General features: G+C 49.0%; 8 protein-coding genes across 14 annotated transcripts; 2 read left to right on the plus strand and 6 right to left on the minus strand.

The window, feature by feature from the left end:
- Window positions 1-64: 64 nt before the first annotated feature.
- FOIG_06999 (uncharacterized protein) lies at window positions 65-4,285 on the minus strand. Its single transcript, XM_031206322.1, has 2 exons — window positions 3,054-4,285; window positions 65-3,001 (listed from the first exon to the last, which is right to left on the minus strand). Exons 1-2 carry the CDS (start codon window positions 3,532-3,534, stop codon window positions 810-812), a joined length of 2,673 nt encoding a protein of 890 aa, XP_031063441.1. The 5' UTR covers window positions 3,535-4,285; the 3' UTR covers window positions 65-809.
- Window positions 4,286-7,891: 3,606 nt separating this feature from the next.
- FOIG_07000 (uncharacterized protein) lies at window positions 7,892-11,456 on the minus strand. 2 transcript variants are annotated; one of them, XM_031206323.1, is made up of 5 exons: window positions 10,443-11,456; window positions 10,154-10,342; window positions 9,154-10,035; window positions 8,384-8,759; window positions 7,892-8,295 (listed from the first exon to the last, which is right to left on the minus strand). In XM_031206323.1, exons 1-4 carry the CDS (start codon window positions 10,818-10,820, stop codon window positions 8,646-8,648), a joined length of 1,563 nt encoding a protein of 520 aa, XP_031063442.1. In that variant the 5' UTR covers window positions 10,821-11,456; the 3' UTR covers window positions 7,892-8,295; window positions 8,384-8,645. The 2 variants fall into 2 exon arrangements, with proteins under 2 accessions (XP_031063442.1, XP_031063443.1); XM_031206324.1 differs by having other exon boundaries at window positions 10,154-11,456.
- FOIG_07001 (GTPase) lies at window positions 10,948-14,032 on the plus strand. Its single transcript, XM_031206325.1, has 4 exons — window positions 10,948-11,385; window positions 11,446-11,455; window positions 11,558-12,677; window positions 12,730-14,032. The coding sequence occupies exons 1-4, from the start codon at window positions 11,292-11,294 to the stop codon at window positions 12,757-12,759; spliced, it is 1,254 nt and encodes a 417-aa protein (XP_031063444.1). The 5' UTR covers window positions 10,948-11,291; the 3' UTR covers window positions 12,760-14,032.
- Window positions 12,781-15,815, minus strand: FOIG_07002 (uncharacterized protein). 4 transcript variants are annotated; one of them, XM_031206326.1, is made up of 6 exons: window positions 15,582-15,815; window positions 15,239-15,422; window positions 14,910-15,182; window positions 14,737-14,859; window positions 14,033-14,677; window positions 12,781-13,981 (listed from the first exon to the last, which is right to left on the minus strand). In XM_031206326.1, exons 2-6 carry the CDS (start codon window positions 15,329-15,331, stop codon window positions 13,136-13,138), a joined length of 1,980 nt encoding a protein of 659 aa, XP_031063445.1. In that variant the 5' UTR covers window positions 15,332-15,422; window positions 15,582-15,815; the 3' UTR covers window positions 12,781-13,135. The 4 variants fall into 4 exon arrangements, with proteins under 4 accessions (XP_031063445.1, XP_031063447.1, XP_031063446.1 ...); XM_031206328.1 differs by having other exon boundaries at window positions 14,737-15,182; XM_031206327.1 differs by having other exon boundaries at window positions 13,076-13,981; window positions 15,239-15,815.
- A 158-nt stretch (window positions 15,816-15,973) lies between these two features.
- FOIG_07003 (uncharacterized protein) lies at window positions 15,974-18,227 on the minus strand. Of its 2 annotated transcripts, XM_031206331.1 has the most exons (3): window positions 17,540-18,227; window positions 16,835-17,484; window positions 15,974-16,777 (listed from the first exon to the last, which is right to left on the minus strand). In XM_031206331.1, the coding sequence occupies exons 2-3, from the start codon at window positions 17,422-17,424 to the stop codon at window positions 16,666-16,668; spliced, it is 702 nt and encodes a 233-aa protein (XP_031063450.1). In that variant the 5' UTR covers window positions 17,425-17,484; window positions 17,540-18,227; the 3' UTR covers window positions 15,974-16,665. The 2 variants fall into 2 exon arrangements, with proteins under 2 accessions (XP_031063450.1, XP_031063449.1); XM_031206330.1 differs by having other exon boundaries at window positions 16,835-18,227.
- On the plus strand, window positions 18,163-21,258 carry FOIG_07004 (mitochondrial import receptor subunit tom-70). 2 transcript variants are annotated; one of them, XM_031206333.1, is made up of 4 exons: window positions 18,163-18,361; window positions 18,419-18,843; window positions 18,974-20,402; window positions 20,455-21,202. In XM_031206333.1, exons 2-4 carry the CDS (start codon window positions 18,661-18,663, stop codon window positions 20,703-20,705), a joined length of 1,863 nt encoding a protein of 620 aa, XP_031063452.1. In that variant the 5' UTR covers window positions 18,163-18,361; window positions 18,419-18,660; the 3' UTR covers window positions 20,706-21,202. The 2 variants fall into 2 exon arrangements, with proteins under 2 accessions (XP_031063452.1, XP_031063451.1); XM_031206332.1 differs by having other exon boundaries at window positions 18,165-18,843; window positions 20,455-21,258.
- A 425-nt stretch (window positions 21,259-21,683) lies between these two features.
- FOIG_07005 (uncharacterized protein) lies at window positions 21,684-22,783 on the minus strand (the record flags this gene model as incomplete). Its single annotated transcript, XM_031206334.1, has 3 exons — window positions 21,684-22,031; window positions 22,096-22,632; window positions 22,709-22,783. The coding sequence occupies 3 exons, from the start codon at window positions 22,781-22,783 to the stop codon at window positions 21,684-21,686; spliced, it is 960 nt and encodes a 319-aa protein (XP_031063453.1).
- A 615-nt stretch (window positions 22,784-23,398) lies between these two features.
- On the minus strand, window positions 23,399-25,332 carry FOIG_07006 (uncharacterized protein). The gene is made up of 2 exons (XM_031206335.1): window positions 25,222-25,332; window positions 23,399-25,163 (listed from the first exon to the last, which is right to left on the minus strand). The coding sequence occupies exons 1-2, from the start codon at window positions 25,225-25,227 to the stop codon at window positions 24,273-24,275; spliced, it is 897 nt and encodes a 298-aa protein (XP_031063454.1). The 5' UTR covers window positions 25,228-25,332; the 3' UTR covers window positions 23,399-24,272.
- Between the last annotated feature and the right edge of the window lie 57 nt (window positions 25,333-25,389).

Consider the following 25,389-nt stretch of genomic DNA (forward strand, 5'->3'; position numbering starts at 1 on the left):
GCCAAGGGGAGGGGAGGCAAGAAAACTTAGGACCACTTATCTAAGTAATAAAAAGACTTAGGTAAAGCTTAGTATATCTTATTAGGACTTTAGACCAGTTTATTTTGGCACCCTAATTCAATGTCAGAAGTTTTCTTGCTCCCTGAGGGCGGTTTTCCTCAGAGCCCATGTTCTTGCTGCTCTGACCCGGTCCTTTGGCTTCTCCGACACCGGCAACGCATGCCAGATCCGGTCCAATCCTCCCTTGAGCAGGCGTCGATTCTTATCCCTGCGTACTGCATTTACTGCAAGGCCGGGCAGCCGGTAAAGCCAGATACGTGCGATGGGCAGCTGCCAGAAAAGCTCCCTTGCCGTTGAAAGCTAACGAACAAACACACCGGCCCCGTGCGAATCAACTACTCGCATCACATTTCTAAACTGCTGGACGGCTGGGCTTGTTTGTCTGCGTTCTTTCATTCATTTGCAAGATACGAACTAACAACTAGATGATCTAGCATGCCGTATTGCGAGGCCAGTCCTTGAACTGCCCATCATCCTTATTCCACGTCTCTATTTCCTCTGGAGAGGGTCAAGAGACTCCAAAATACCTCCAAGTGTCTGGCTGATTTCTCCTCCCAGGTATAATAGTTAGCCAAAAAAAAAAAAAAAAAAAAGATCGCTCATTAGAAAAACACTCAGTGACAGTTAATTCCCAGCCCGGCTCCCATTTCATCATATCATTAGAATTCATGTCCCCAGTATTAACTCCGTTGTCAGACCCATGTCGAATCCAGAGATTTTCTCCTGTGGTATCATTCTGTCCACCACCCTTACAAGATAGGAAACGTCTCCATATGGTCGGACATCATGTATCCTTCATGACTGTGCTGTTGAGCCACCATGTGGTTGCGATAGTCAACGCTCTCCACGCTCAGCCCAAGTTCTGAGGGGCCGACCTCCTCACCCGAGCTAAGGCTCTCGTCACTCATGCTGAGAACGCTCTGGGGAGGCTGCGGGTTGTTTCCAAACTCAGCGATGCTGAAACCGCCGAGGTCCCAATTGTCCGGGGGCCAATCACCACAATTGCTAACAGCAATTGCACTCTCGTTGACAAGTCCCTGTCCACCATAGATAGCATCGTATACGTTGTTCATTCCACCATCCAATGATCCAAGTAATGTCTCCCACTCAGTCGTCGAAACCCCGTTCACCTTAGCGGCAGCCACCGAAGAGCTCTCTATCATGCGGTGGGCCTGGTTTGTAGGGCCAGAATGAGAGTGTGCACGGGTCTGTTGTGGCGAAGTTGGTTGCGGTGACTGTGACAAGTGGCCAAAGGGCATGAAGTCGAGGTTACGGGACAGTGGGGAAGCCTTGCGGTCTGGGTTGGGAGACATCGACATGCGATGTCCTCGCTGGAACACGGGAACCTCGGCCTGAAGATTGTCAGAGGATTGACGACCCCGAGCACGGTAAAATTCAGGTCGCTGGTCGGCAACGCAGGGCATCGTCATGCGACGCATCCTCTCCTGGTGATCGATCAAGTTGCTCTCGCTGGCTGCAGCGGCTGGGAGCTGACCGAGGGGGTAGGCTGCGCTGCCCTTCTTCTTGGGCTTGGTAACCACGCCTCTTGGTGGCGACCCTCGGTTGGAGACGGGCGCGGGGGGTATCGACATCTCACGTGAAGTGTGCATTGGCGAGACAGCGGATTCGTCGACTTTGACCAGCATGCTAGCCACACGCTTAAAGTCCAGCGAGCCAGAGCTCTCAGTCTTGTCCAGGATATGAATCACGGCATTTACCAATCGTTCGTCATCGCGCATGAGTTTGCTGTCTTGCTTGAGATCAATCGAGTGGTAGAGCAGCGCCATGCCACAAACAACCAGCAGATCCGTCTTGTTCAAACAAAATGAGAAGGTCATACCCCGTTCTTCGAGCAGCTGGACAATTTGAACGATGTGCTTGCTCGACGCTCCGATTGACATCAGGGCCGAGGCTGCCTTAGAACCCAAACTGGAGCCTACCGCCGGGCGATAGATAAGTGTTCGGATGTAGTAGTAGGCCAGCGCCAGCAATGGTGAGCGGCTACCAGTCACATCTGTGGACGGCTTATCTTGGACGAAGTTCAGTCGCAGATGGGAAGGCAGCTGGTCATACCAAGCATCAAGCTCACTCTCAAGAGCAGCCATCCGTTGAAGCGAAATCTCGTAGGAGCTTGAGGCGGGGTAGTTCTTCTCTAGCACCTTGGCGAGGATACGAGTCGCACGGAACAAGGCTAGTGCACTCGACAGGCGAGTATACTCACCAGGAAGTGTAGGTTGGAAGCCCTTTTCAGTAACATACTCATCATCAGTGTCGCATGGATACTCGGTCTGGATATCCTCTTCTTTGAGAAGCTTGGGAAGGCCAAGAGTAGCGGCAGAAAAGCAGTCGAGAGTGTAAATGGTCCAGAAGACCTTCTTTCGTGTCTCAATTGTGAGAGCACCGAAGGAGAACCTCTTCTGACTCTGGTGCAGGCCTAGGCGATGAGAGAGGCCAACAGCGATGCCCTTGTAGTGCTGTAATCGCTTGTAGTCGGCACGCATGGTGCAGTACAGGAGAGCGAGAGACAGGCACTGCAGGGTGTTCATGGTATCCTCCATGAGAATAGCATCCAGAGAGGTTTGCCATTGCTGCTCACATGCAGCAAGCTGGGGAAGATCAGGGTTCTCTGATGACAGACCCGCGATGTTAAATACGAGGTAGAGCTGTGCGAGCTTGTGATTGCCTTTGATCTTCTCAGGATCGGCGACGAACTCCTCGTAGACATGGAGGAATGTGGGCTTGTGGAGGATGGGGAACAGAGGTGCCCACTCTTGGAAGTAAACGTTGACACAGCGGTCGGAGAAGAGACGAGGAGGAAGCCTAAAAGATTGCTCAGGTGATTTGGGACCAAGGGGCTTGCAGCCTTGGATGTGTAAGAAAGCCTCTGGGTTGAAGTCGGTGCTAGGTTTGCCGGTTTCTTGAATTTTGCGCTTGAAAGACTCTGTCGAGGGGGTCAGTTGCATTGACTCATGGGAAAGGATGGAGAGAAGTACCAATAAATGTCCTGCCGCTAGACGCGCCCATAAAGTAAGAATCAGAATTCTCGACTCCAAGTAATAGAGGTGCAGCTTGTACGCGGAAAGTATCTTCTTTTGTGACCAGGGCTTCATTTCGGGACTCTGGTGCGGCCGGGCTGCTCGCCGGCATTGAAGGACTCGGTCGGTTGCCGTGGATTTTTGAGAGCATATCTATCTTCTCGTCCTTCTCATCTAACAAGTCCTTAAGTTCTCGGACTTCGCTTTCTAATTGTCGCACGCGCTCCTCCAAAGATTCGGTGTAGCCACGAGGGAATGCGCGGCGGCTAAGCTTGTCGCTTGTCCGGCATTCAAAGCCGACGTTAGCACATTGAGAACATGTTGGCCTTATTCCATCACACCGAATCTTTTTGCTCCTGCAACGATCACAAGCCTGTGCAATCCGACTCTGAGAGCTGGTGCCCACCTTGATCACCTTCATGGGAAGAATTCCGGGCATCTTAGCGACAGTTGTTCTGTGTAGGTGAAGGGTTTGAGTCGTGTTGAGTTGACTGGACCTGGGTGGAACAAGCGGCTAAATTGCCGAAGTGAGGAGACTGGTCGGTGATGTGGGTGCCAGGGTTGCTCGTTTATTGCAGTGTTCCTTATATACAATATTGTCTTGTGTCCTTGAAACGGTCAAATTCCGAAATGTCGAATGGTGATAGCCGAGGTCTTGTCGAGTGATTTTAGCACCGGGACTAAGTGAGTACAGGCGTATTGTGATTTAGTGACTTGGTTGGTGGGGTTTAAAGACGCGGTAATGTGAAGTAGCCGAGTAGGTAGGCTTTTGCTATTGGGTATCTTAGTAGGGACGATGAGGTAGGATTGGTATATAAATATATATACGAGTCCAGGGGACAAGAATAGGGATAATGGTAGATGTAAACGTGAAAGTGGGAAAGATGAGAGGATTCAGATTCTTCAGGGTGGGAAAGAGCAAGATTTAGTAGAAAACGAGGAAATGGGAATGGGGCCCGCCCAGGCCCGGTCGTTGACTCTTTGAGGTGTGGAGAAAGAAGTGGAAATCCTGGGGGAGGCCCAGGGACGAGTGGAGAGGCCAGTGCCATGCTTGTTCTTGATTAACCTGGTCTTCAGCAATGAACTTGAGAGGGTACCATGAGAAATCCGGGGATGGGGGCGTGCTCTTGGCATCCTTGATCCCAATGTCAACGCCGATGCCAGTCCCGGTCCATGGGCCTGGGCAGGCGTGGATCATGACGATGGATACAGTGCACGACTTTATGATACCATTTCACTTTTCAGGGACATGGCCGGGGAGGGAATGGATGCCGTCGAGTCTGCGCGTACTGTAAAGGTGTAAATGCCGAGAATCAGATGGTAATGTGATGCTCTCTGCACAGCAAATCCAAATGAAGCCCTACCTGTTACAGTGCGAGAGCAGGAGCGGCTCCCACTGGGGAAAATATGTTGACTCGATTCGACTCGCTCACCTCACCACTCTGGCAAAGCTCGTTCACACCCTTCCAAAAACGACATTGAGAGGTACCGAGATGTGCTATGCGCTAACGAGTTAAGCTGAGAGGTACATGGAGTACATACAGCCGCAGCGGCCATTTAGCAGCATTTGTGTGTGAGATGCTGTGCTTGGGGGTGTGCGTGAGGACATCCGTTTTAGTGTGGGCGTGTGTAAGAAAACGTGGGCCTTGTGCATTGATACTACAAATGAAGAAACATCGATACAACTCAACTCGACTCAGCTCGAGTCATTAGCGAGCCTGCTCTTTCTTACATACCAGAAGACTTGAGAGCCAAAAGTCTTAAGAAATCAAGAGACTTTGCCTTTACTAGAGTTGTCAATGGCCATAAAAAGTTAGGACACAAGGGCATGCAACAGAGGAAATATGAAGAATCGGAAAGGCGGCAGATCAATGCTAGGATTCTCAATTTCGAGACTAAAACTTACCTCGATTCACAGTGTAGTATCCAATATTGAGTTGCAATATGTTGCATGCGTTTTGTTCTGCAAGCGTCGGCTGTAATCTGAGTCTGATATATGCATTCTCACGCGAGTTCCCCGAACACAGACACTGCCAGGGCTTCAAGTATCTTGCTAAAAAGAAAAAAGCTTCTTTCATAAGGGCATATGCCTCTGGCTATGTCTCGGCTTCATATATGATCCCAGTTTTCACCTATGCTCTCTTTAGTGACTATTAACATATCGGCCCTAGCTTTATCATCTGCCAATGGATGTACAATTTTTGACCCTGACTTCCTCAGCACTGGGAGGTGGGTATTTTAAAAAGTGTAAAAGATTTCAGAATAAAGCTCTACCAAGAGAAGTACCCAAATGAGACCTGAACATACGAAGGTGAGCACTGGATACGTAGGTCATTCTCAGCTCCAGGTAATCTTCGCTCAACCAACGGTGACCCTTGACTTGGGGTTAGAAAATGGCACCACTCGCAAAACTCTAGAACACTCCGACATGTTCACAACAGCCCATCGCATCACACCCACCCGGCACTGGCCGCTTCTTATCCAATTGGTTGTAGTTGCTATGGTCTGGGTCCTCTACCCCAGATTAATGGGCATTTCATTGATTCTTTGTCCACAATGAGTATGGGGAGAGCATTTTGTGGCATCACTTTATTTTAAATTTAAGTAAATACATTCTATTCATCTCTTCTGATGCCTTTGACCTACAGACTGTGGCTCCGACGGAACATGATCAACTACCTAAGTCACTTCCTGATGTATTGTCATCCCCTTAGATCATGGAGTTTCCTTCACCTCCTCGCAATCTCCGGTTTCATTTCCTGCCATCTTCTAGTAAGGAACCGCATTGTTCCTTCCAATGAGGCTTGATGTTCAACTTCCGTAGTAGCTAAGGCACGCCTGGGTAGTTGGTAACAAAGCCTGTAGTAGTTCTATGATACGCGTGGCTCACAGGCCAATGCTTCTCCTTTGCGATGCCGCCGAGCCATGAGGTTGATATTATTGCTGGCGCATTGCGTCCACTAGCTTGGTTGAGTTGACAATCTTTGAAAATAGGTCCAAGCCAACTGACTGCTGGCATACGGAGCCGCAGAAGCAGAGCGGCTCCCGTTTCGACTAGTAAGCAGGCACTTAACCACCCCATGCACCCCTATCACGTCTCCGTCTCCAGACATCTCACGAGACAGATCGTGTACAGGGTGATGCCACAACGGCATCTGTTTACCATGATCGTGGATGGACCCTTCAGTTCATCCAAGATCCACGATAACCCCAGATTTGATCGTGAGATGGACTGGTCATGATGCTGTATGTGCTAGCATTATTTCCCCGGGTACTCTGGGGTAACTGATGTGGACCGGATGAGAGAAATAGCTGGCTATTAAGCCACCTTAGCCCACACCTTTTCTCATAACGCTCCTGACTCAACTGAGAAACACGCACACGCAGATCCAGCTATTCTGACCCGTAACTGTAGACATTAGAACTGTACAACTGCGGCACAGGTAAGAGAACACAGGCAAGGGAGGGAGGCTAACAAATTGAAAGCCCCGCAAGGCTGGGACCAACTAACACCAAGAAATTGCGGTATACAGTACACTCACCGCGGTGGAAGCAGGTGAAGAGGAGATCATTGACTGGTTTGCGGGTTCGCGCACGCGAGCTGAGTTGAACCTCATTAGCGGACGCCTTTGCCCACCCCTGACCCGCCCTATTGCCATGCGCCCCGAGCTTCCAGGTGATCTCGAAGCACAACCATCGGCAGGCCACGTCTTTGATTTGCATGTCAAACACTGTCAGCCCTGAAATCGCTCCTCTAGCAGGCTTAGCTTCAAGCCTCCTGCCCTGGGGGAACCGCAAAAGACCCACCTCGGAGCCGCAGTCGTTGACTAGGTACTTAGGTTGTCGCAGATCACTGATCCGCAGCTAACTGTAGCGTACCCTGGTGCTAGTCCTAGCCAAAACGGACCTGTCTTGAACTCGGGCTATGAAACTGACGAGCCTATTGGAAGACAAGCTTCATTTCTCAACAACACCTAACTATCTCGAGCTATGCTTGAATACAATTACGGACGGGGATTTCTAGCTAATGAAAAGTTCTTCTTTGTGATCCTCGATAAGGGTCGATGCCATTAATCTCCAAACCCAAGCACGAATAGACGCCAGCCGTATTGTCTATGGTGTCTTGAGTTGTAGGCATCATGAATCGTACCATCTCTTCGACACACTACAAATATATTATCTTTCAGAAGCTAGGGGAAATTTCTGACTAGAAACTCAAAGCTTTCTTACCTACTGAGACGTCGCTCACAACTTGCCATCACCACTTCTATCTCCAGCCCAACTGGTCACATGGATGATGTTTCTTTACGCCAGGGTCTTTTACAGTATACTGCGTAACTAGACAAAAAGTCCAACTACCTACTCAACTAAAAATTCGTGACGCAACGCGTCTATGCCCATGATTCCCCTCAGCCCGCCGTTTTTGTAGTCTCTTCGATTCAGCCCACATCTCTCTGGGGCACTGCCAGCTTGCTAACGGGCTGAAACGGACATTCCCGAGTCCCACGTTTGCATTCGCTATGCAGTGGAAAAATAAGGGCCTTCTGTAGTAATTTGTGCAACTTGTCGAGGGAGTATAGTGCATATGCGATGATGTTGTCGAGAATTTCGGCGACATGGCGTGTCTTTAGCGTAGATAGAGGCGTGTGAGTAATACACGACTGTTGTGGCATCATTTTCTCCACGTTTCTCCACGAGAACCGCCCGGGAGGTAGATCATGTTCAACGGGATCTGAACCTGGCGAACATCTGGGGAAACCGAAAGGATGTATGTTCTCTGTTAGGATAGACAATCTCGATGAACCTTGTTCTCGATCCGCACAATAAAACAGAGTGACGCACTTTTCCTCGACAATCTTGGCGGCGCATGAGTTTAACGGCTTTCATGTTGCGTAAGATACCCAGAACGTTTATGACCCTTCTGCTTCTACGAAGCAAAGCAATGAGAAAGGGTTCTGATTTATCTGACTTCACTGGCTATTCAGGGGTTTATTGTCTTCTCAAAGTATGGCACAACTATTTCTCTGCTAATACGCAAGGCAGCTCCCTTGAACAAAAATATTACAGATGCTTTCTCGAATCCTAGAGATGATCGGCTAGGAAAGTAGCAGGAGGATACCCTTCTCAGTACTGCTCTAATTGATTCATCCCACAACGGACTTTTGGTAACGGAATTTGCCCGAATTTTAGTTGATGCCATCTCGAGGTTTAGTTAGTCCGAAAGTTGAAAGAGGCTACATCGCATTCTACATCACGGAATGAGAATACTTCGGGAGGTGCATACATACTGGTTATCAGAGACTTGCCCATGGTCTAATTACCACATGACTCTTGTAAGAGATAGAGAAATACGATAGGTGAACAGAAAGCTGAGGATTCTCTAAACTGACGCGAATGCTAATGTGATGATTTCGCAATAGCTTCGTCACACAGGGTGCCATTCATGCTACAGAGAGAAAAGCAAGGATGTACGTGGTGACAAGCAGGTGAAGCAATTGCCGGCTACCCCACAATCCCAGGATGGCAATGCTCAACAATAGCCGACAAGCATCAACTGAAATCCTCTTCTTCATTGGTCGCTGATTGAAACGCTTGCCTGTCTTGGGAAACTTCCATCGATCCGAGATATGCTACCACGTGGTCGTCCGCAAAAAGATGGGTCCTCTATACCGTCCCGATGACGCACCTCGTTAGTCGTTTACTCATTTTGGACCGTACAAGCAGATGTACTGAAAAAGTGTAAAGGAAGCTCGGTGTGTTACCGAGCACCTCCTGCTAGGTTTCGGGACATATGGGCTAGTAAGCCAAGAATGCGGAGAACGTTCCCTGACATTCAAGGATCCAGGGGAGTTTCCGGAATCTGGGGAAGTGTTTGTTTCAAGTGCTGCTTGGCCAGGACCGCATGCATGAAACATGGGAATTCGAAAAAGTAACATAACTACGTAGATGGCAAGCTGTGGCAAGTCATAGTCTCCTGAACCACTCGGCTTATCGACTTTGCCACTTCATCGGTCATGAATGGATGTGCTGAAATGAAAAGAAATATTGTAGTACATACCTGTTCATCCAAAGCTATGGCAGCGCTCTCAAGCACACTGGCTTCTATTTCTCTGAGCTTTTGAGCCAGTTGGAGGCGGCCATCTCTGACCTGTCCGGCCCGGCGCAATGGCTCAAGTTCATCATGGGAAATCTCGGAAGAGAGCTGCATGAGATGGTTGGTTACGACTTCATGCAAGACCGAAACAGCTCGAAGCCTAAAGATTTGACAGAGGGGGTGGTTCTTGATGAGATCTCCAAAATCATTCGCTCGAGCCGTGGCATCTTCTTCCTGCCAGAAAAGCCTTAGCTCCCGCTCTCCCTTTGTTCCTTGAAGGACCCTGAACTCCAGACCATCCTCCTCATTCAGACACATCAAGTAGACGAAAGGACATTGCCAGCTTATTTCCCCGTCTGATCGAGATAGCTTAAGAGTTGGCGACCCTCGAAAAATGTGGAGTTTTGCTTTTCCTAATGGATCATCGGCCAAAGACTCCAGAGGTAGAGTCAGTCCCTCTACAGTAGACTCGCGGTCAATAAACCCATAGCTGAAAATCATTTCTGCAGGTGACTTTTCTCCGTAGGATATAGTCACTTCGTCTCCAGTGGAGATTTCCATACCAGGCCGAGAAAGTAAGACAACGTTGTCTTCATCGTCTTCGTCATAGTAAGCGGTTTGGGAGTGCGAGTGGTTGGCCATGTCAAGGACAGGAACCATGGCGTGCCCAGATCTTGGTAGTTCCAGACACCGAGATCTGTACCACGCGTCAACTAATACCCAATCATCAATAGTCACCGCTTCTCTTTCCCAAAAGAACGAGTTCCAAAACGGAAGAGCTGATGATCTTTCGATGAGTTCATCAAACTCCTTGTTCAGAGCTGATAGCTTAGCGTCCAGTGCAACCTACAGTGCAGTTAGAATCCTTTTGTTCCGTTGCGGGGAAATCCCTATTCCAGCGAAGAGCCTGCGGCTCCGCAACCCTCGGGTCTGGTTATGCTCGCGTGTTTGTGGGAACACTTACCTCTAGCGAAGTGCCCTGGAGCAGAGCTCGCTCAAGTTCCGACCACATTGTTGGGACCGGGATATCACGAGGCAGAAACTTCAGGTACTCTGTCCATGGTGTTGGCGCAAGGTCTCTCGGGCTTGAAGTATCTCGGCTGGAGAGAACTAGATGTGCCAAGAGATACATCATAATATCTGCTCGGGTCGACTTTGATGAGGAACAGTTAGCAGTTGTTAGTGCACGCTCCCAGACGGCCTATGGCTATTGTTGTATCAGAGAACAGATGTCTTCTAGTCTAGCGACATACCTGATGCCCTGCAGAGTCCAGCAGTTGACGAAAGTTTTGGTCGACCTTGGAATACTCTTCGATGGAAGCGGTTGAAAGGATCAAATCATGGGGAACCTGTAGTATCTTTCTTAGGTGGTTGTTGGCATGACCATGAGTCTCTACCCTAGCTCTTTCGCCCTTTTCCCCATCTGAATTGCAAACTTGGCCCTCTCTCTCTGGTTTGTCCTCCGCTCCTTCAAGTCCCTGTGTTTCTACACTTGCTGTCAAGTTGTTGGTGGCCACTAAGCCAATTCCCTTTCCATTCGTCTCTTGCAATTTGGCGTTGGTAAATTCCACATCATTCAAGCGTGCCCAGGTGGGGAAAATGTCGATTGATAAGGTTGATTTTGAAAACATGGTCCGAAAAGGTGAGCCCGGGATAAGTTTAGGTTGGAAGAGGCTGTTTGAACAAGAGAATGTCGGTTACTACGCTTGCCACAAGCGTCAGACAAATGGAAAGGTTCAGACATACCCGGGCTATTACCACCGACCACAGAAACTTGACCCACTTCAGCCTCTTTTGGCCGAGAACTAATTTTGCGCCGAGCAGCCTTCATACGATGAAACTGGAGTCACGTACGCTCATTTCCTTCGTATCATATCGACGGTAGAGTCTTTCCGCCCTTTTGAGAACATAAATAAGGATCAATCAGTACATCAGTGTTCTGCCATTATTTTGTCAGAGACAAGTTCCACATCTGTAGATATTGTCTTGGACTCCGACCACGAAAGCAAACCCTGGTCTTGTATATTAGGGCTGAATCTAGCGACTTTGCCCTCAGTCGAGCCTCTATCAAGTCCTTGGACTGAGCAAAACGCTTCTTCGTTATGCCTCGCGATCCCCTCATCGGCCTCGTGGGAAAGCCCTCGGCTGGTAAGAGCTCTACGCTCAACAGCTTGACTGATGCTTCGTCTAAAGTTGGTTGGTAGAAAGACCCTGGCCAAAGCTCTTGGAACTTGGCGCTGATCGGAAATGAAATAGGCAATTTCCCGTATGCTTCACCCTTGTCTCATACTACATGTTTTTGTTGCTCTGCATCTCGGAGCCTGTGACCCTGAAAGCTCGTGGTTGTTGCGAGAGCTGACCTCTCTAGGTTCACCACAATTGATCCCCAGCGAGCAATCGGCTATCTTCAGATCGAGTGTGCTTGTGCCCGGTATAACGTATCAGACAGATGCAAACCCAATTATGGAGCTTGCGTTGAGGGCCGTCGTTCTGTACCTATTGAGCTTCTTGACGTCGCTGGTCTCGTCCCCGGTGCTCACGAGGGCCGGGGCTTGGGGAACAAGTTTCTCGATGACTTACGACATGCTGATGCTCTAATTCATGTTGTCGATGCTTCGGGTACTGTCGATGCTGAAGGAAAGGAGACAAGAGGGTATGATCCTTCCGTGGACATTGCTTGGCTACGAAGCGAAATCGTTGCTTGGGTTCTCGGCAATCTCATGCAACGATGGGGATCTATTCGACGAAGGCACCAGGCTATTAAGGCAACTGCTACAGAAACACTGCAAGCACAGTTCTCCGGTTACGGTGCAACATCGACTATTGTGAACCGTGCTCTTGATCGCTGCGGCATCAAGGAGCCCCTGGAGGATTGGTCCAATGAGACCGTAGAGCTGGTCGTCAATGCCTTCATTGATGAGAAGTTTCCTACGGTCATCGCACTAAACAAAATCGATCACCCAGACGCTGATAAAAACATCTCCAAAATCGCCAAGCAGCAAGACCCTAATACCATCGTGTTATGTTCAGCCATCTCAGAAATTTTCTTGCGAAAGATGGCTAAACAGGGCTACATCAAGTATGTCGAAGGCAGCGAATTTATTGACACCAAGGAGGATCTTATAGAGCAAGGCGACCCGACTGGCGGTGGCCTCAAAGATCTCGATGAGAAAAATCGTAATCGAATCGAGAATCTCAAGGACATGGTACTTTACCGCTTTGGATCTACCGGTGTCGTTCAAGTCCTTTCGAAGGCCGCTGAGCTCCTTGGTCTCGTGCCCGTTTTCCCCGTCCGGAATACTTCCACCTTCAGTTCTGGTGCATCAGACTCCAAGTTTGTTTTCCGCGATTGTGTTCTTGTCAAGAAAGGTAGCACGGTTGGTGATGTGGCGCGCAAAGTGATGGGAGATGCACCTATCGCCTTTGTCGAAGGGGCTGGAAATATTCGAGTATCTGAAGACGATTTTGTCGCTGTGGGCAAGAATGATGTATGCCATGATCCTCCATTTTACGAACTTCATACTAACGGAGCACACGCAGGTTTTGTCGTTCAAGGTTGGCAGAGCTTGAACTACAAATATCGCTGGTTGAGATATTCTAGCTATCATTGCTGTCTTCAGAATGCATATTTGTAGGGCAGGCGTTGGGATTGTTGTTCTTAGATCGGGGTATGAAACGTCCGCACAGAAGTCCTTGGGCTGATATCGAAAGAGGAAACGATATGCTCGATATAACGCATTCGGAAGAGAAATTGATTGATATCATGTCACATAATTTGTCTCATGTTATCTTGTGTGCAATACTGGGGTCTTGAGGGGCCGACAGCCATGAATCGCAAGCCTGCGATGCGAGGTGATTCACCTCCACCTGAAACCCGCGAGTGTATCTCATATGGCAAAGACAAAGTTATATTCTGAATACAATGCCTTAATGGGGGCGAGTGGGACTAATCATCTATCTTCAGCGGCCATTCCCTTGGCCTGTCACCCCAAATAAGCTCTACTCCGTGCATACCCGTCACTTTACGAAGCTTGTCTCCCCATTCCCCATGAATTGTTCTCTGGTAAATCCGTTGTATGTGGGTAACCTTGAGTATCGCTTCGATCATAATGCACAACTCGCGAGCCTCATAATGGGACGAGTTGATTTCAAGAATCTCAAGGTTAGGGAAGCTGGCTAAAAAACTCGGCAAATACATCTCGTCGATGGTCTTGGGGTATGAGCGGAATCTGAATTCTGAAAGTCCGATAGACCTGATAGCCGGCTCTCCGCGCAGCCAGGCATGATCTTGAATGTGTTTGGTACTGCCAGATCCTTCGAGAACGCCTTGAGGATCGAGGGGAAAGGCAAGATCGAGAGTGTGGAGCTTATGCGAAGTGAGGGTATCACGAAGCACTTTTTGGAGTTTTAATGGCGGTACCATTGCTCGCCGGAGACGTAATGAGCGGAGATCTGAATACTGACAGTTCTTATCATACCCATCGGTGGCCAACATCTCGGGCTCTCGATTCAGTATCTCGGACAACATGATCAAGCCAAGGGGCCCGTCATCATCAGGTCTCCATCGAAAATCAAAATCAATGTATTGCAGCGTGCGGCCTCCACGTAGCGAAGTTAGTTGCTGGATTGTTTGCGCAGTGTTCTGGTCAGAATCGTTGGGTCCATGTACTGTAACTGCTTTGAGTTCTGGCCAAAATTCATCCAGTTTAGCATCTGCAGGAAGTTCCCCAGAAAGTTGAACGTCTTTCAGATATAGTTGCTGCATGCGTGGCGTCTTTGACGCCAGATGCCACTACACTCAGTCAGTTAGGCGCTCAATTTTTCAGAGAATAGAATCACTCACTGTACGCAGTCTGAAAAGACTTGGCCGTCGAGGCTCTTCAAGCCGCATGTACTGAAGGTTAGGTAAGTGTGGAAAGATGGCCTGGCTTGATGAGTCAATTTGGGGTAAGCCGTCGATGTGCAGAGTTTGCAAGCTCTCATGGGCATGTTGTAAGAGTGATACCATGATGTGGGGCTTCATGATGATTATGTCTTGCAGAATGATATGGTTCAGCTTCTTAAGTATACCCTTTGCTTCCGGTATCGTTAGGTCTTCTTCGGTAGAACCCCTCAATTCAAGATGTTCAAGATTCTTTGACCCTTGTAATAGGGCAACTAATTTGTGCTGAGTGAGTCTGAAGCGAGATATGTCCTCGACGATGATCTGGCGGACGTCATTTCCGGAGAAGGAAATCAATTTTTTGAGTGACTTCACGCCAGGTGGCCGGTCATGGGCAAGTTTCTCTCTGAAGAACAAGGTACGCCACAGTCGTTCATTGCCATGACTAGTAAGGTACTGCCTCCATTCCTTGGAGACACCAGTACATCGGACGAGAGACCCGAAATCGAGGTAGTGGAAGATACGCTGAACAATCTCCTGCGGGTTTCTCAAAGGGTCTTGGCGATAGAATCGTATGTGCAATGGTTGTCTTGCGGCTCGGAGTTTCTACCATCACGTCAGTAAATAAATTCATTCACAGTCGCATCAAACAAACAGCTCCGTACCTGAAACTTGGGCAATTCAGCAAGGCGGTGTTTATTTCCCACTTCGATGCCAGCAGTGTATACTTTCCACGCGAATTCATATTTCTTTTGGAGGCGCGATATTTTGCCTAGCCGTAAATACCCCTGAACAAGTAAGTATATTGCTGAAATGTGTTTGGTGGGGAGGTTCAAACATCTGGAAGCCGTGGTGCAAGTTCTAGTATCCATTCGGCGTCCTTTTGAGCTCTCTCAAGCTCCTTCATCTCTTCAAATGTTGCGGCACGGTAGTCAAGGGCTTGTACGTGTAGCTTATTATCGCATTTGCTAAATGTCTTGCGCACCGTGCAGGCACAGGTATACATGGCCTCGTAGAAGATGGAACCGCCCTCAGAAGCAACCTTTTCGAAGTTTTTGCAGCTACATCGTGGCCGTTTCTCTTGTCGAGTACAAACGCAGAGTTGCATTGCCTTGGTGTGAATAGTCAGTAACTGGGCAGGCAGGCTGTGCACTATTGGCCTCGTACTTTGGTGAATTGCTTAAGAGCGGGTTTGTATTGCTTGGCGCCGTATAGTTGGCGGCCTTCAGCAATAGCTGACTCTTGAGTTCCGGAGGCCATTGCTAGTCGCGCTCAATAGTGTTCTGGTATATGTAGCTGATAGATAGTGATGTTACAGCAGATTGCCTTGTTTCAGCTGTAATAGTATGACCTGGTTCCCTTATTAGCGTTGAAACAAGAGCTTGGGCAACACATTTATATGAGAATCGATTGCTTCCCAAGTGGCGAGATCGAGTCGAAAGACCCCCCAAATAACCGTCTCGGCATTTTATCTGCGATTTCGCGATTGGAAGCTTTGAGGTTGTCTCACCTGTGCAGTTATTCAGGATCGCCAAGTGACCTGCACTTTGTGTATCCCCAAAACGTCAACTGATGCAGCAAAGGTCAACCGTGCTCAGCATAAACGTCTCTATTGCTGTAAATTCAGATTATATTGATACCTCAGTCGAAGATAAGTTATATCCGTTACTCTGGCGTCGTTTCCCTTGGCTGCGTGGAGGGGTAGGTAAATGTATAGGTTGTTAAAGCTTTCCCTGAACGACGTGTTTTTCTCAAGTTTCACTTTAACTTTGAGCTACCCTATACCACAATTATACTTTTATGTCTGGCTTTTTAAGAGGTTCAACAGCTAAACTACTCTACCTTATATAGAACAATAAGGAATCAGGTTGCCCCAAACCGGACCAATATAACTTAATAGTAGCATCTTGATTGAAAGAAAGAATAGCAGTAATCTCATTACCACCTAATGTAGTTAACCTTACTCGTGTTTGGTGCCACTCAACTTGTACCGTTTTCCCAACCTTTTTGTGCCACAACATAGGGACATAACCAGCCCTCGGTTGGTAATAATACAACAAGTCTAGATGAAGTGCAATGGTCAATATTGGTCGCAGGAGAATCGGAATTTCTTGCCTGTTTCAGGAGCCGACAGCTAGCTGCGTTGTCCTATTATCCTTCCACACTCCATAAATTCCCCCAGTCAGGTGAAAACGGCATATAATCTACACCAGCAGTGCATGCAAATAGAAGAACTCGAGGCCACCGATAGGTCAAACAAAAATGATAGTGGCCCCATTTGTGAGAGAAGATGATAATATTGATGAAATAAAGGTCGAGACACGCTTGGTTTAGTTATCATCCAGAGTTGACCCCAAAGAGCTGTAAATCTTGATGATCAACAAGACATATCTGGAGTGCATAAAATGTAAAGGTACACCAGTGATAGATTGCCCCAACTGTCTGCGGCTTAAGAAGCATTGCAACACAATGTTGACAACTAACGGTCAAAACTGTATCCATACCCAACTTGCCACCGGATGAGCGTATACGAAGCCGTGCTGCCATGGTGGCTATCAACGGGGATCCCGTCATATTGACCCGACCCTCTCTAATCAAAGGAGCCGAATAGTTGCCGGAATGAATCCTCTGACACCGTTGCTAATCCAACATTCTTCGCCGTGGATCAAAGATTTGGAATCGATAACTTGCTCAGAGGCGAGTCCTCTGGTCGTAAATCAGCATTGAGACCCTTATTGGTCATTGACTGACAGGGAGTCATACCGTTCTAATGCCCAACGTCTCGAGGTTCCATCTTGGCCGCCATTCCCTTCCTCCCAGCTGAACTGGGCTGCAACGGGTGGTGTAACCCAATGGCCGGCCCTCCAGAAATAAGGCGTAGTAAATGTCCCTTCCATCACAGAACCGTCGTCTTGGTTTACGACCAAGACCTCTACGGGATCTGCATAACTAATGCCAGCACGCTGTCGGGCTGCGTCGTACATGGCCCTCTTTGTAGTTTTAAAATGAGTATACTCGGACCTCGTCGTTGAAACCTGATCCAAGAGAACAGTATAGGCAGAACCCTTCTGTGGTTCGCTTTCCAGCGAAGGACGAAAAGGGTCTGGAAGCCGAGCTGGTAAGAGGTTCTGTATGGGAACCTCGGGTGTGCTGGAGTGCTCGATTGTGATGTCGCCTTGACGAGACACGACTATTCTAAGTTTCAAAGGTGTTGGATGAGATGGTCCTACACAGTTTGCAATGAGTTGAGCCAGATATGACAGTCCATCGTCACCGGATAGTTGATCTGCTGCGGACTGCCACCCCCAATGTGTCGCTGCCTTGAAGAGCCGATCGCGGTGAAAGTCAAGCATGTACAGAGGAGAGTTGTTCTCAAAGTTCCAGCCCTCACCACCACATCCCCGACTTTTTAGCTGTGCAAGTTTAGCGTCGTACCTCATAGAGGTGAAAATGGAGAAGTCGTCAGACATTTTTCTCAGTGCATGTTTTGGAGTTAGTTGGATATGACTCTCAAGTTTTGAAAGGAAGTTGTCCTGAGTTGCATGGCTGAAGTTGTAACATTAAACCTAGAGGTGAAGAAGTAGGGCAGAATTAGTAATATGGAATTCGTATTGAACTAAAACAGCACACCAGAGCAAGTGAGGTTTCTGGTGACTATCAACATCTTCCCATCTCCATGGATGAGATGTCGAATTGATTGCCTTTAGATGCAGAAGCCGCTCTCTGAGCTGGGGAATTGGGTACAAGGCTTTGTCAATGTACCAGAGCCAATCATGATATGGATGCTGCATATACCAAATTTTGGCAAGGGACTGTTTTGGCAAGACTTGTATTCAAGAGCCAAGCATTATGTATTCATGCCTAAGCATGCATGTGTACACTTCTCCTCCATATTTTCTATCGTGAAAGGACTTTCTAGATCGATCTCATGTAGGAGAGTGCCGAATCATGAAAGAATCCCCGCAACATGTCACCTCATAATTCGCAGGAATCGGCAGACCGCCAACCATCAAAATCAGGACAGGGATCGTGGGGAGAACAGAACGATTGGGTCAGTCTGTTGACCGCCAGGGATTATAAACCACGTCCGACTTCTATACCATGAATCTCAAGTTACCTAAGTACTCAGGTAGTTTGTAGTTCACGCCAAAGAAAGATAAGCTAAGAAGTGCCCAGCTGAGTCTATAGCTACCTACTGTCTGTTGAGACCAGCCCGCCGTCTGAGTGCCTCAGGCATAAGTCCATAAGGACGTCACCAAACACATAGCGTCACTGTCAAACCTCACTCAGGTCTGGGCATCCATATCCAAATTCACTAAAGTTGGTGCTGATCGGAAAAACTTTCAGTGGACCCGGCCCGCGAACCTCCACTGTTCGCGCCAAATTTCAAACAGAGCCGTCAGCTTTTTCTGCGCGTGCCCAGCCCAGCCCGCCGAAGCTACCAACTGTGATCTGGTTCTGTGATACTGCTCCGGTCTGCGCCCATACATCATCGGCTTCCCGACTCCCTTCAATCCCGCATCGACGGCTTCACTTCCATTCTCGCCCCCTGCTACGCCGATCCCCTTCAATAACCCGCAGACTTCACAATGTCGGGTCCAATTCCGTCAATGGCTCCAGGCCAGCCAACCTACGTACCTGTCGACTCTTCCTCTGGCCTCTGGGAGCGGTTAACACATTGGGCCTCTGAGAACAAGACTGTCGTCTACACCATTGCAGGTGTTGGTATTGCTGTGACAGGTGCCGGTGTTATTTACTACCTCAATGATAACGTATGTGCCATTGCCACTGTCTCCATTTTGATGATGTCGGATATTTTTGCGGGCAGCTTGCGGCTCTGTATCGGATATCACAGCACTGATAATTAACAAACCTTGACTAACTTCCAATTCGAAACTGCAGAGCGGCAAAGACACAACACCAAAGTTGAGCAAGAAGGAGAGGAGAAAGCGAAAAGAAGCCGACCGCAAAGCTGATAAAGAAGCGCCCTCAAGTGGCCCCTCTCAACCCAAGCCTGCTTCTGCCGAGAGCGAGCCCGAGCTGCCCGAGGTCGATGAAGAAACTGTCTCTGGCCTCACCCAAGAACAGCGTGAAGAGTATGCCGCCAAGCTGAAACAGGCTGGTAACAAGGCCTACGGCGATAAGTCATACAACAAGGCTATCGACCTCTACTCTAAAGCCATTCTCTGCAAGGCCGACCCTGTCTTCTACTCCAACCGGGCAGCCTGCCACAGCGCTATGAGCGAATGGGACCAGGTTATCGAGGACACCACTGCCGCTATCAACATGGATCCTGAGTACGTAAAGGCCATCAACCGCCGTGCTACTGCCTACGAGCACCAGAAGAAGTACTCCGAGGCCCTCCTCGATTTCACTGCCTCATGTATCATTGACAACTTCAAGAGCGAGTCTACGGCCCAGGCTGTCGAGAGACTTCTCAAGACTTTCGCTGAGCAAAAGGCTAAGGAGATGATGGCTTCCCGACCACCTAAGCTGCCCAGCCCCATCTTTGTCGGCAACTACCTTCAAAGCTTCCGCCCTAAGCCTCGCCCCGAAGGCCTCGAGGACTCGGAAGAATTGGACCCTGATACTGGTAAGGGGCAAGTGCAGATTGGGCTCCAAGCTTTAGAGAAGAAGACTGGCGATGGCTATGAGGAGGCTCGCCAGGCTTTCGAGAAGGCTCTAGAGCTCGGCGATCTGGGTGAGCACGAAGCGCTTGCTTATAACATGAGGGGAACATTCCGGACCTTGCTAGGCAACCATGCCGAAGCAACACAGGATTTCGACAAGAGCATCGAGCTCGACCCCTCTATGACACAGAGCTACATCAAGCGTGCCAGCATCAGCCTGGAGCTGGGTGAGCCTGACAAGGCCGAGGCTGAGTTTGCCAAGGCTCTCGAGCAGGATAAGAACGACCCTGATGTCTACTACCACCGCGCTCAGGCCCATTTCATTAAAGGAGACCTCGCCGATGCCCAGAAGGATTACCAGAAGTCGATCGACCTTGACAAGGACTTTATCTTCTCCCATATCCAACTTGGTGTCACCCAGTACAAGATGGGCTCAATCGCTTCGTCCATGGCTACTTTCCGACGATGCATTAAGAACTTCCCTAAGGTACCTGATGTCTACAACTACTATGGAGAATTGCTCCTCGACCAGGGCAACTTCTCTGAAGCTGTCGAGAAGTTCGACACAGCCATGGAGATGGAAAAGCAGACCAAGCCCATGTCAATGAACGTCCTGCCCTTGATTAACAAAGCTCTGGCCCTGTTCCAGTGGAAGCAAGACTTTAAGGAAGCCGAGGCTCTTTGCCAGAAGGCCCTTATTAGTAAGTATTCTCCTACACAATGCAGCCAAATATTATCCTAACAATAACCTAGTCGACCCGGAGTGCGATATCGCCGTCGCTACCATGGCTCAGCTCCTCCTTCAACAGAACAACGTTCCTGCTGCACTTAAGTATTTCGAGCGCGCGGCCGAGCTCGCTCGAACCGAGGGTGAGATTGTCAACGCCTTGTCATATGCTGAGGCAACCAGAACACAAGTTCAAGTCACAGAGAAGTACCCAAAGTTGGCAGCCAAGTTGGCAGGTGGCGCTGGACCCGGTGGCCTTCGTATGGGTCCCCAATAAATGTTGTACGAGAAATAAACACCAATCAATGACTGGCCAAGGCGTGTAAAGTGTACGAATTAGGAGCAGACGAGAAAAAGGATGGCGTTGATTTAGGATGGGATGCGGGACATAACCACACTCTGTCCAACCGAGGGAGCTTACCCAGCTGCTTCCTCACCAGCAAGTGAGGTCCAATGCTCTGCAGTTGGGAACTATAATGCACACAACTGAACCCAACTGTACCTGTATATAATAAGTGCTTCTCTTGTGTTTTTCTTAAGCATATCGGGAATTTTCGAGGATGGACGCAGGGCAGGTACTCAGCAGGCTTGGACATCGTTGGTGCATTGGAGGAAGAAAATGAGTCGTATTTCTTTCGTCAAGCCCTGTCCGATGACTTACTTTGTGAACCTGGTACTCAAAATCACTATGTAGACCGATATGATTGAACAAGCCTAAGAAGGCATGACATTAATACCATGGAATCTCTACTCCAATAGCCTCAAGCACTCCAGGACGTTTTCTGGATTGTGTTCCAACGTACATACATACAATAATGGCGATACTCCTCTCATCTGTCTGCCTCTCCTCTCGTAATTGGAGACGGACCAGTAATCGTACAAGAGAAGCGAAAGGGATGAAACGCCAGCAGACAAAAACAAAGCAAAAATACCATCTGAGAATAAAAGCTCACATGAATCCGGATTTCTCATTAATAATAGTCAGGTTTATGAGGTGAGCTCCATCCTCTCCTCCCTGGCCCCAACAACAAGGTCCCTAGCGCTTCAGCGCTAAAGGGAAGAAGAATGATTAAATACGGGAGGCGGTATACGGATTAAAGACGTGTCGTATCCTCTGGTCTTGCGGGTAAAAACGGAAGAATGGGAACTTAAATGCGTCGTCGAGATATCTATGAAGGGAAAACGAGGAACAAAAACAAGCAGAGCATCAACATCATAACAGCGGCAATGGAGTCTGAGATGATCAGCCAGTCGTCTACTTGTTGTTGTTGGCCACAGAAACACCGACACCGACGCCCACAGCAATAGCGATGACGATGAGCAGGACGACGAGGGCACACCACCACTTGAGCTTGCGGCGGTTGGCGGCGTGCTTCTTGGCCACCTCGACTTGCTCGTTGCCCTTCTCCATGTGATCGACGGTGTTGATCGCATTGGTTTCAGCGGCCTGGATAACCGGCTCTTGCTGCTCGACAATGGTGGCGAGCTCCTGGTAGAGGATGGCAAGCTCGGAAAGAGTCTGCTCAATGCGCTGAAGTTCACTGTGACGGGCGCGAACATTACCGAGTACGGAGCTGGCGTGCCCGGTACGATTTGTTCGTAGCTGGGTTTCTCATTAGCCATGCTGCCCGAGAAGGTAGCTGGTTGCCGCTGGGGGGATTACTTACAGCAGTCTGGAACACACCCTCGTTGCCCCAGTCGGCGCTGGCGGCTTCTTGAACCTCTTGCTCGGAAGCATCGGGGTTGACGATACGGTACTGACGGGCAATCTGATCGCGATAGCGCTGCTGGTAATCCCGCTCGATGCTCTGGTATTTGTCGAGCTCTGACTTAAAGAAGGTCTTGAGGGACTGCAGCTGGGTGTTCTTTGTGGTACGGGAGCTGTCATTGGTCTTTGCAAGATCGCGCTCGAGTCCCTTGATGCCGTCCTTGATAGCGGTGTTTCGGATCTGGGTCTGAGAAACATACTGCTCGAGGTCATGGTTGGCGGACCCATCGGTACTGCTGAGGGTGCGTTGGTGGAGCTGGCCGATGTAGTCGACGTCGTTGGTCAGACCCTTGATCTCATCGCGGAGTTTCTGCACGCGGTTCAGGAATTCTTGCTGAGAAAGACTTGAGCTAGTAGCTGTAGCCTGTTGCGAATAATCCTGCATTTCATATTGGTCATTACCATGGGCTGGCGCGTCTTGCGCATAAGGATTGGCCTGCAAATCGAAGAATTCGGGTCAGCAAGATTGTGGTCAGTTCATGAGGGACAGGGGATAACAAGGCTGCGCGTACCTGGCCATAGCCATAGGAGTTATCCTGAGCTGAGCCCTGCTGGTAAGGGTTCTGATTGTACTGATCGTAGGACATGGTGATCAATTATACTCGAACAAGGAAGCAATGGCGGGGGATGGATGGTGATGATGAGAGGAGCAAAAGCACTATTAAAGGCTGGTGCTGGTGGTGAGAAATGATGAGATGAAGCTACCCGACCGAGCTTTAGTTTGTCTTGGCTTTAAGATCAACGTGGATTGGACAACATGGGCCGGGGCCGAGTGCCAGAACTTAGTGGCGTCTGTGGACTTTTGCGTTTTTGGTGGATTTTGAGCACGGGTCCTTCAGTGAACGGGTACGGACGTGACGTAGGTGCCCCGGCAGGTTTTGGGTCTGAAAAAGCTTGATCTTTTTGGTTGAACAGGTTCGAGAGAAATGAGTAAACAAAAACACCCTCGCTTATTGGGATCGCCAACTTGGTTAATGCTGATGTGGCAACTAGACGTTAATATCTGACAGAATGAATCATTCAAGTTCAGGTTTCAATTGCTGACCGAGAGGGAATTCATTCGGCTTATGTATGAAGGTCCTAAAACTGAACCCCGGCAGTATCGGATCTACCTAGAATCGTTAGATGCCTGCGTACGCAAGTGGCGGGTGTTCATTCGAACCAAACACGGAAAAGAAACAATGGGTAAGTTTCCAGAAATACACAGACCTAGCTCAAGGGCCTCTCGTCTTGTCGGTGATCCTCTCTCCGCCATCCAGCGATTGCTACTCGTCAGCCATCGAGGCTATGGCTACAAACTGCGAATGCGAATCCCCATCTGCCCACTGAGGCTGAGCATTGATGTCCGCCGGACCTAAAAATCGGTGGACAGGACTATAATGAACCAGGCCACACAACACATTGATGAAGCATTACCAAGCAATTTCATACATTTTACAACTCACAAGGGAAGATTAATGTTATGGAAAATTATTAGTGTTCTGTCCTGAATCTTTCCCCATTTCCCCCATGGTCAAGAAATGGTGGCTGAGCCGTTGAAGGTTCCATAGACAGCGCCAAGGCACTGGTTTGATTCTAGATAGTTTCGATGGTGGATAGCAACATGACTCCAATTGAAACTGCTGCGGTACAATAAACAGAACTGGTTCGTTTCAAGGGGATTTCGCCTCCGCAGGACTCAGCTTGAGACTCGCATCTTCCTGGAGTCTTTTTCGTCACCTTTCTCGCCTCAGTGCTGATGCTGGTCACCACAAACCAATAAACATCTTCCACTGTTGGTAGTCGAAGTCAGTTCTCCCAACACTATAGTCGCCATCTTCTCAGGGCCACCGCCTTATAATTTTGCACCGTAAAACTCCGAAACGCCAATTTCTTATTCCAGTTTTTATGCGATCATGTGTCGTCCCTGCTCACGATATGTTTCAACTCAATAAGCTACCCAGATCATATGATGAACCGTAATGCAGAGGCTGCCTAGCCTTGCGACTCGAAGCGGTTTCATTTCGATCGGGCAGGAGGTGACCATGGCACGGCATCTCCAAGAGGATCGATGCTTATGGGAAATGTGTGATATTCTCACAAATAGTTCTTCTTCTTGGCGGTTCGTGTGTATTGCGTGAGGTGCCATTCGACGTCGCCATCCTTGTTGTCAAGGGTGCCGCTTCGAATCTCGAATACCCTCATTGTCATCCGTGGCCCGACTTCAGCCAGCTCAACGCTGTCGTATCCTGTCCGCACGAAAACATGATGCCTGACTTCAATGCTGTCCTCGATGTTCTTGAATGTGACGACTCGGTTGCCGACCTTGTTTTTGCTCGTGATGGCTTCCCTGGGAGGAAAGACATGTTTCAATACTTTCACTACACGCTCACCCAAGCGACTTGTAAAGCCATCGAAGATGAGGTGAGGATACGACTCGCTCACTGTTCCTCGTACGCTTCCAGGAATATCGTGGCGTAAAACGACGTTGTGAAGAGAGAATGAGACAGTTGGACCGTGCGGAAAATGCGACAGTGTCAAAGCAGTTGGGGTGCCTCGATGTTCGTGAAGAAGGACGACGTCGGAGAGGCCAGCTGACTGAGCGGAGCGTACTAGATCGGGCAGGATGAGGTTTCCGCGATTGAGGCGCACGGCAGTGGGAAGAAGAAGTCTGATCTCCTTGGCGAAGGCTGATAGTCTAGCCGAGGGATCTCGTGAAGTCGTCACAAGAACGCGAGGATCGACAATGCCTGAAAGCTGAGCATACTCATCGTCCAGGTCGAGCTGCTCGTTGGTGGTGAGATCAGGTCGCGATTCGTCATACTGGTAGTCTTTGCGAAGTGACTTGTCGTTGGCAATTGAAGGATCCAGAGGCTTGCCAGAAGCCAAAGAAGATCTCAATTTGGCTCGTTTCTCGCTGATCTCAGCGTCCCTCAGAAGAAGAGCACGTCGATAGAGGTAATCGCGCCTTTGGCGCGCTTGTTTGCGCTATACCAATAAAATTAATATTCATAGAAAGAACATAGAAACTCCTATTAGAACTTACAATCATTGTTGTGGCGTCTGCCCGCTTTCACAATGTGATGCTTGAACTTTTGCAACATGTATAAAATTTCTAGATTAGATAGGTACACCACCCAAGAAGTCAGCAACAAGAAAAAGTTCCTTATCGAGGCGGACATGATAACGAAAACCGCCTATCACGTGGGCGCAA

The sequence above is a fragment of the Fusarium odoratissimum genome, assembly GCF_000260195.1.
Source record: "Fusarium odoratissimum NRRL 54006 unplaced genomic scaffold supercont1.10, whole genome shotgun sequence".
NCBI lineage: Eukaryota > Fungi > Ascomycota > Sordariomycetes > Hypocreales > Nectriaceae > Fusarium > Fusarium odoratissimum.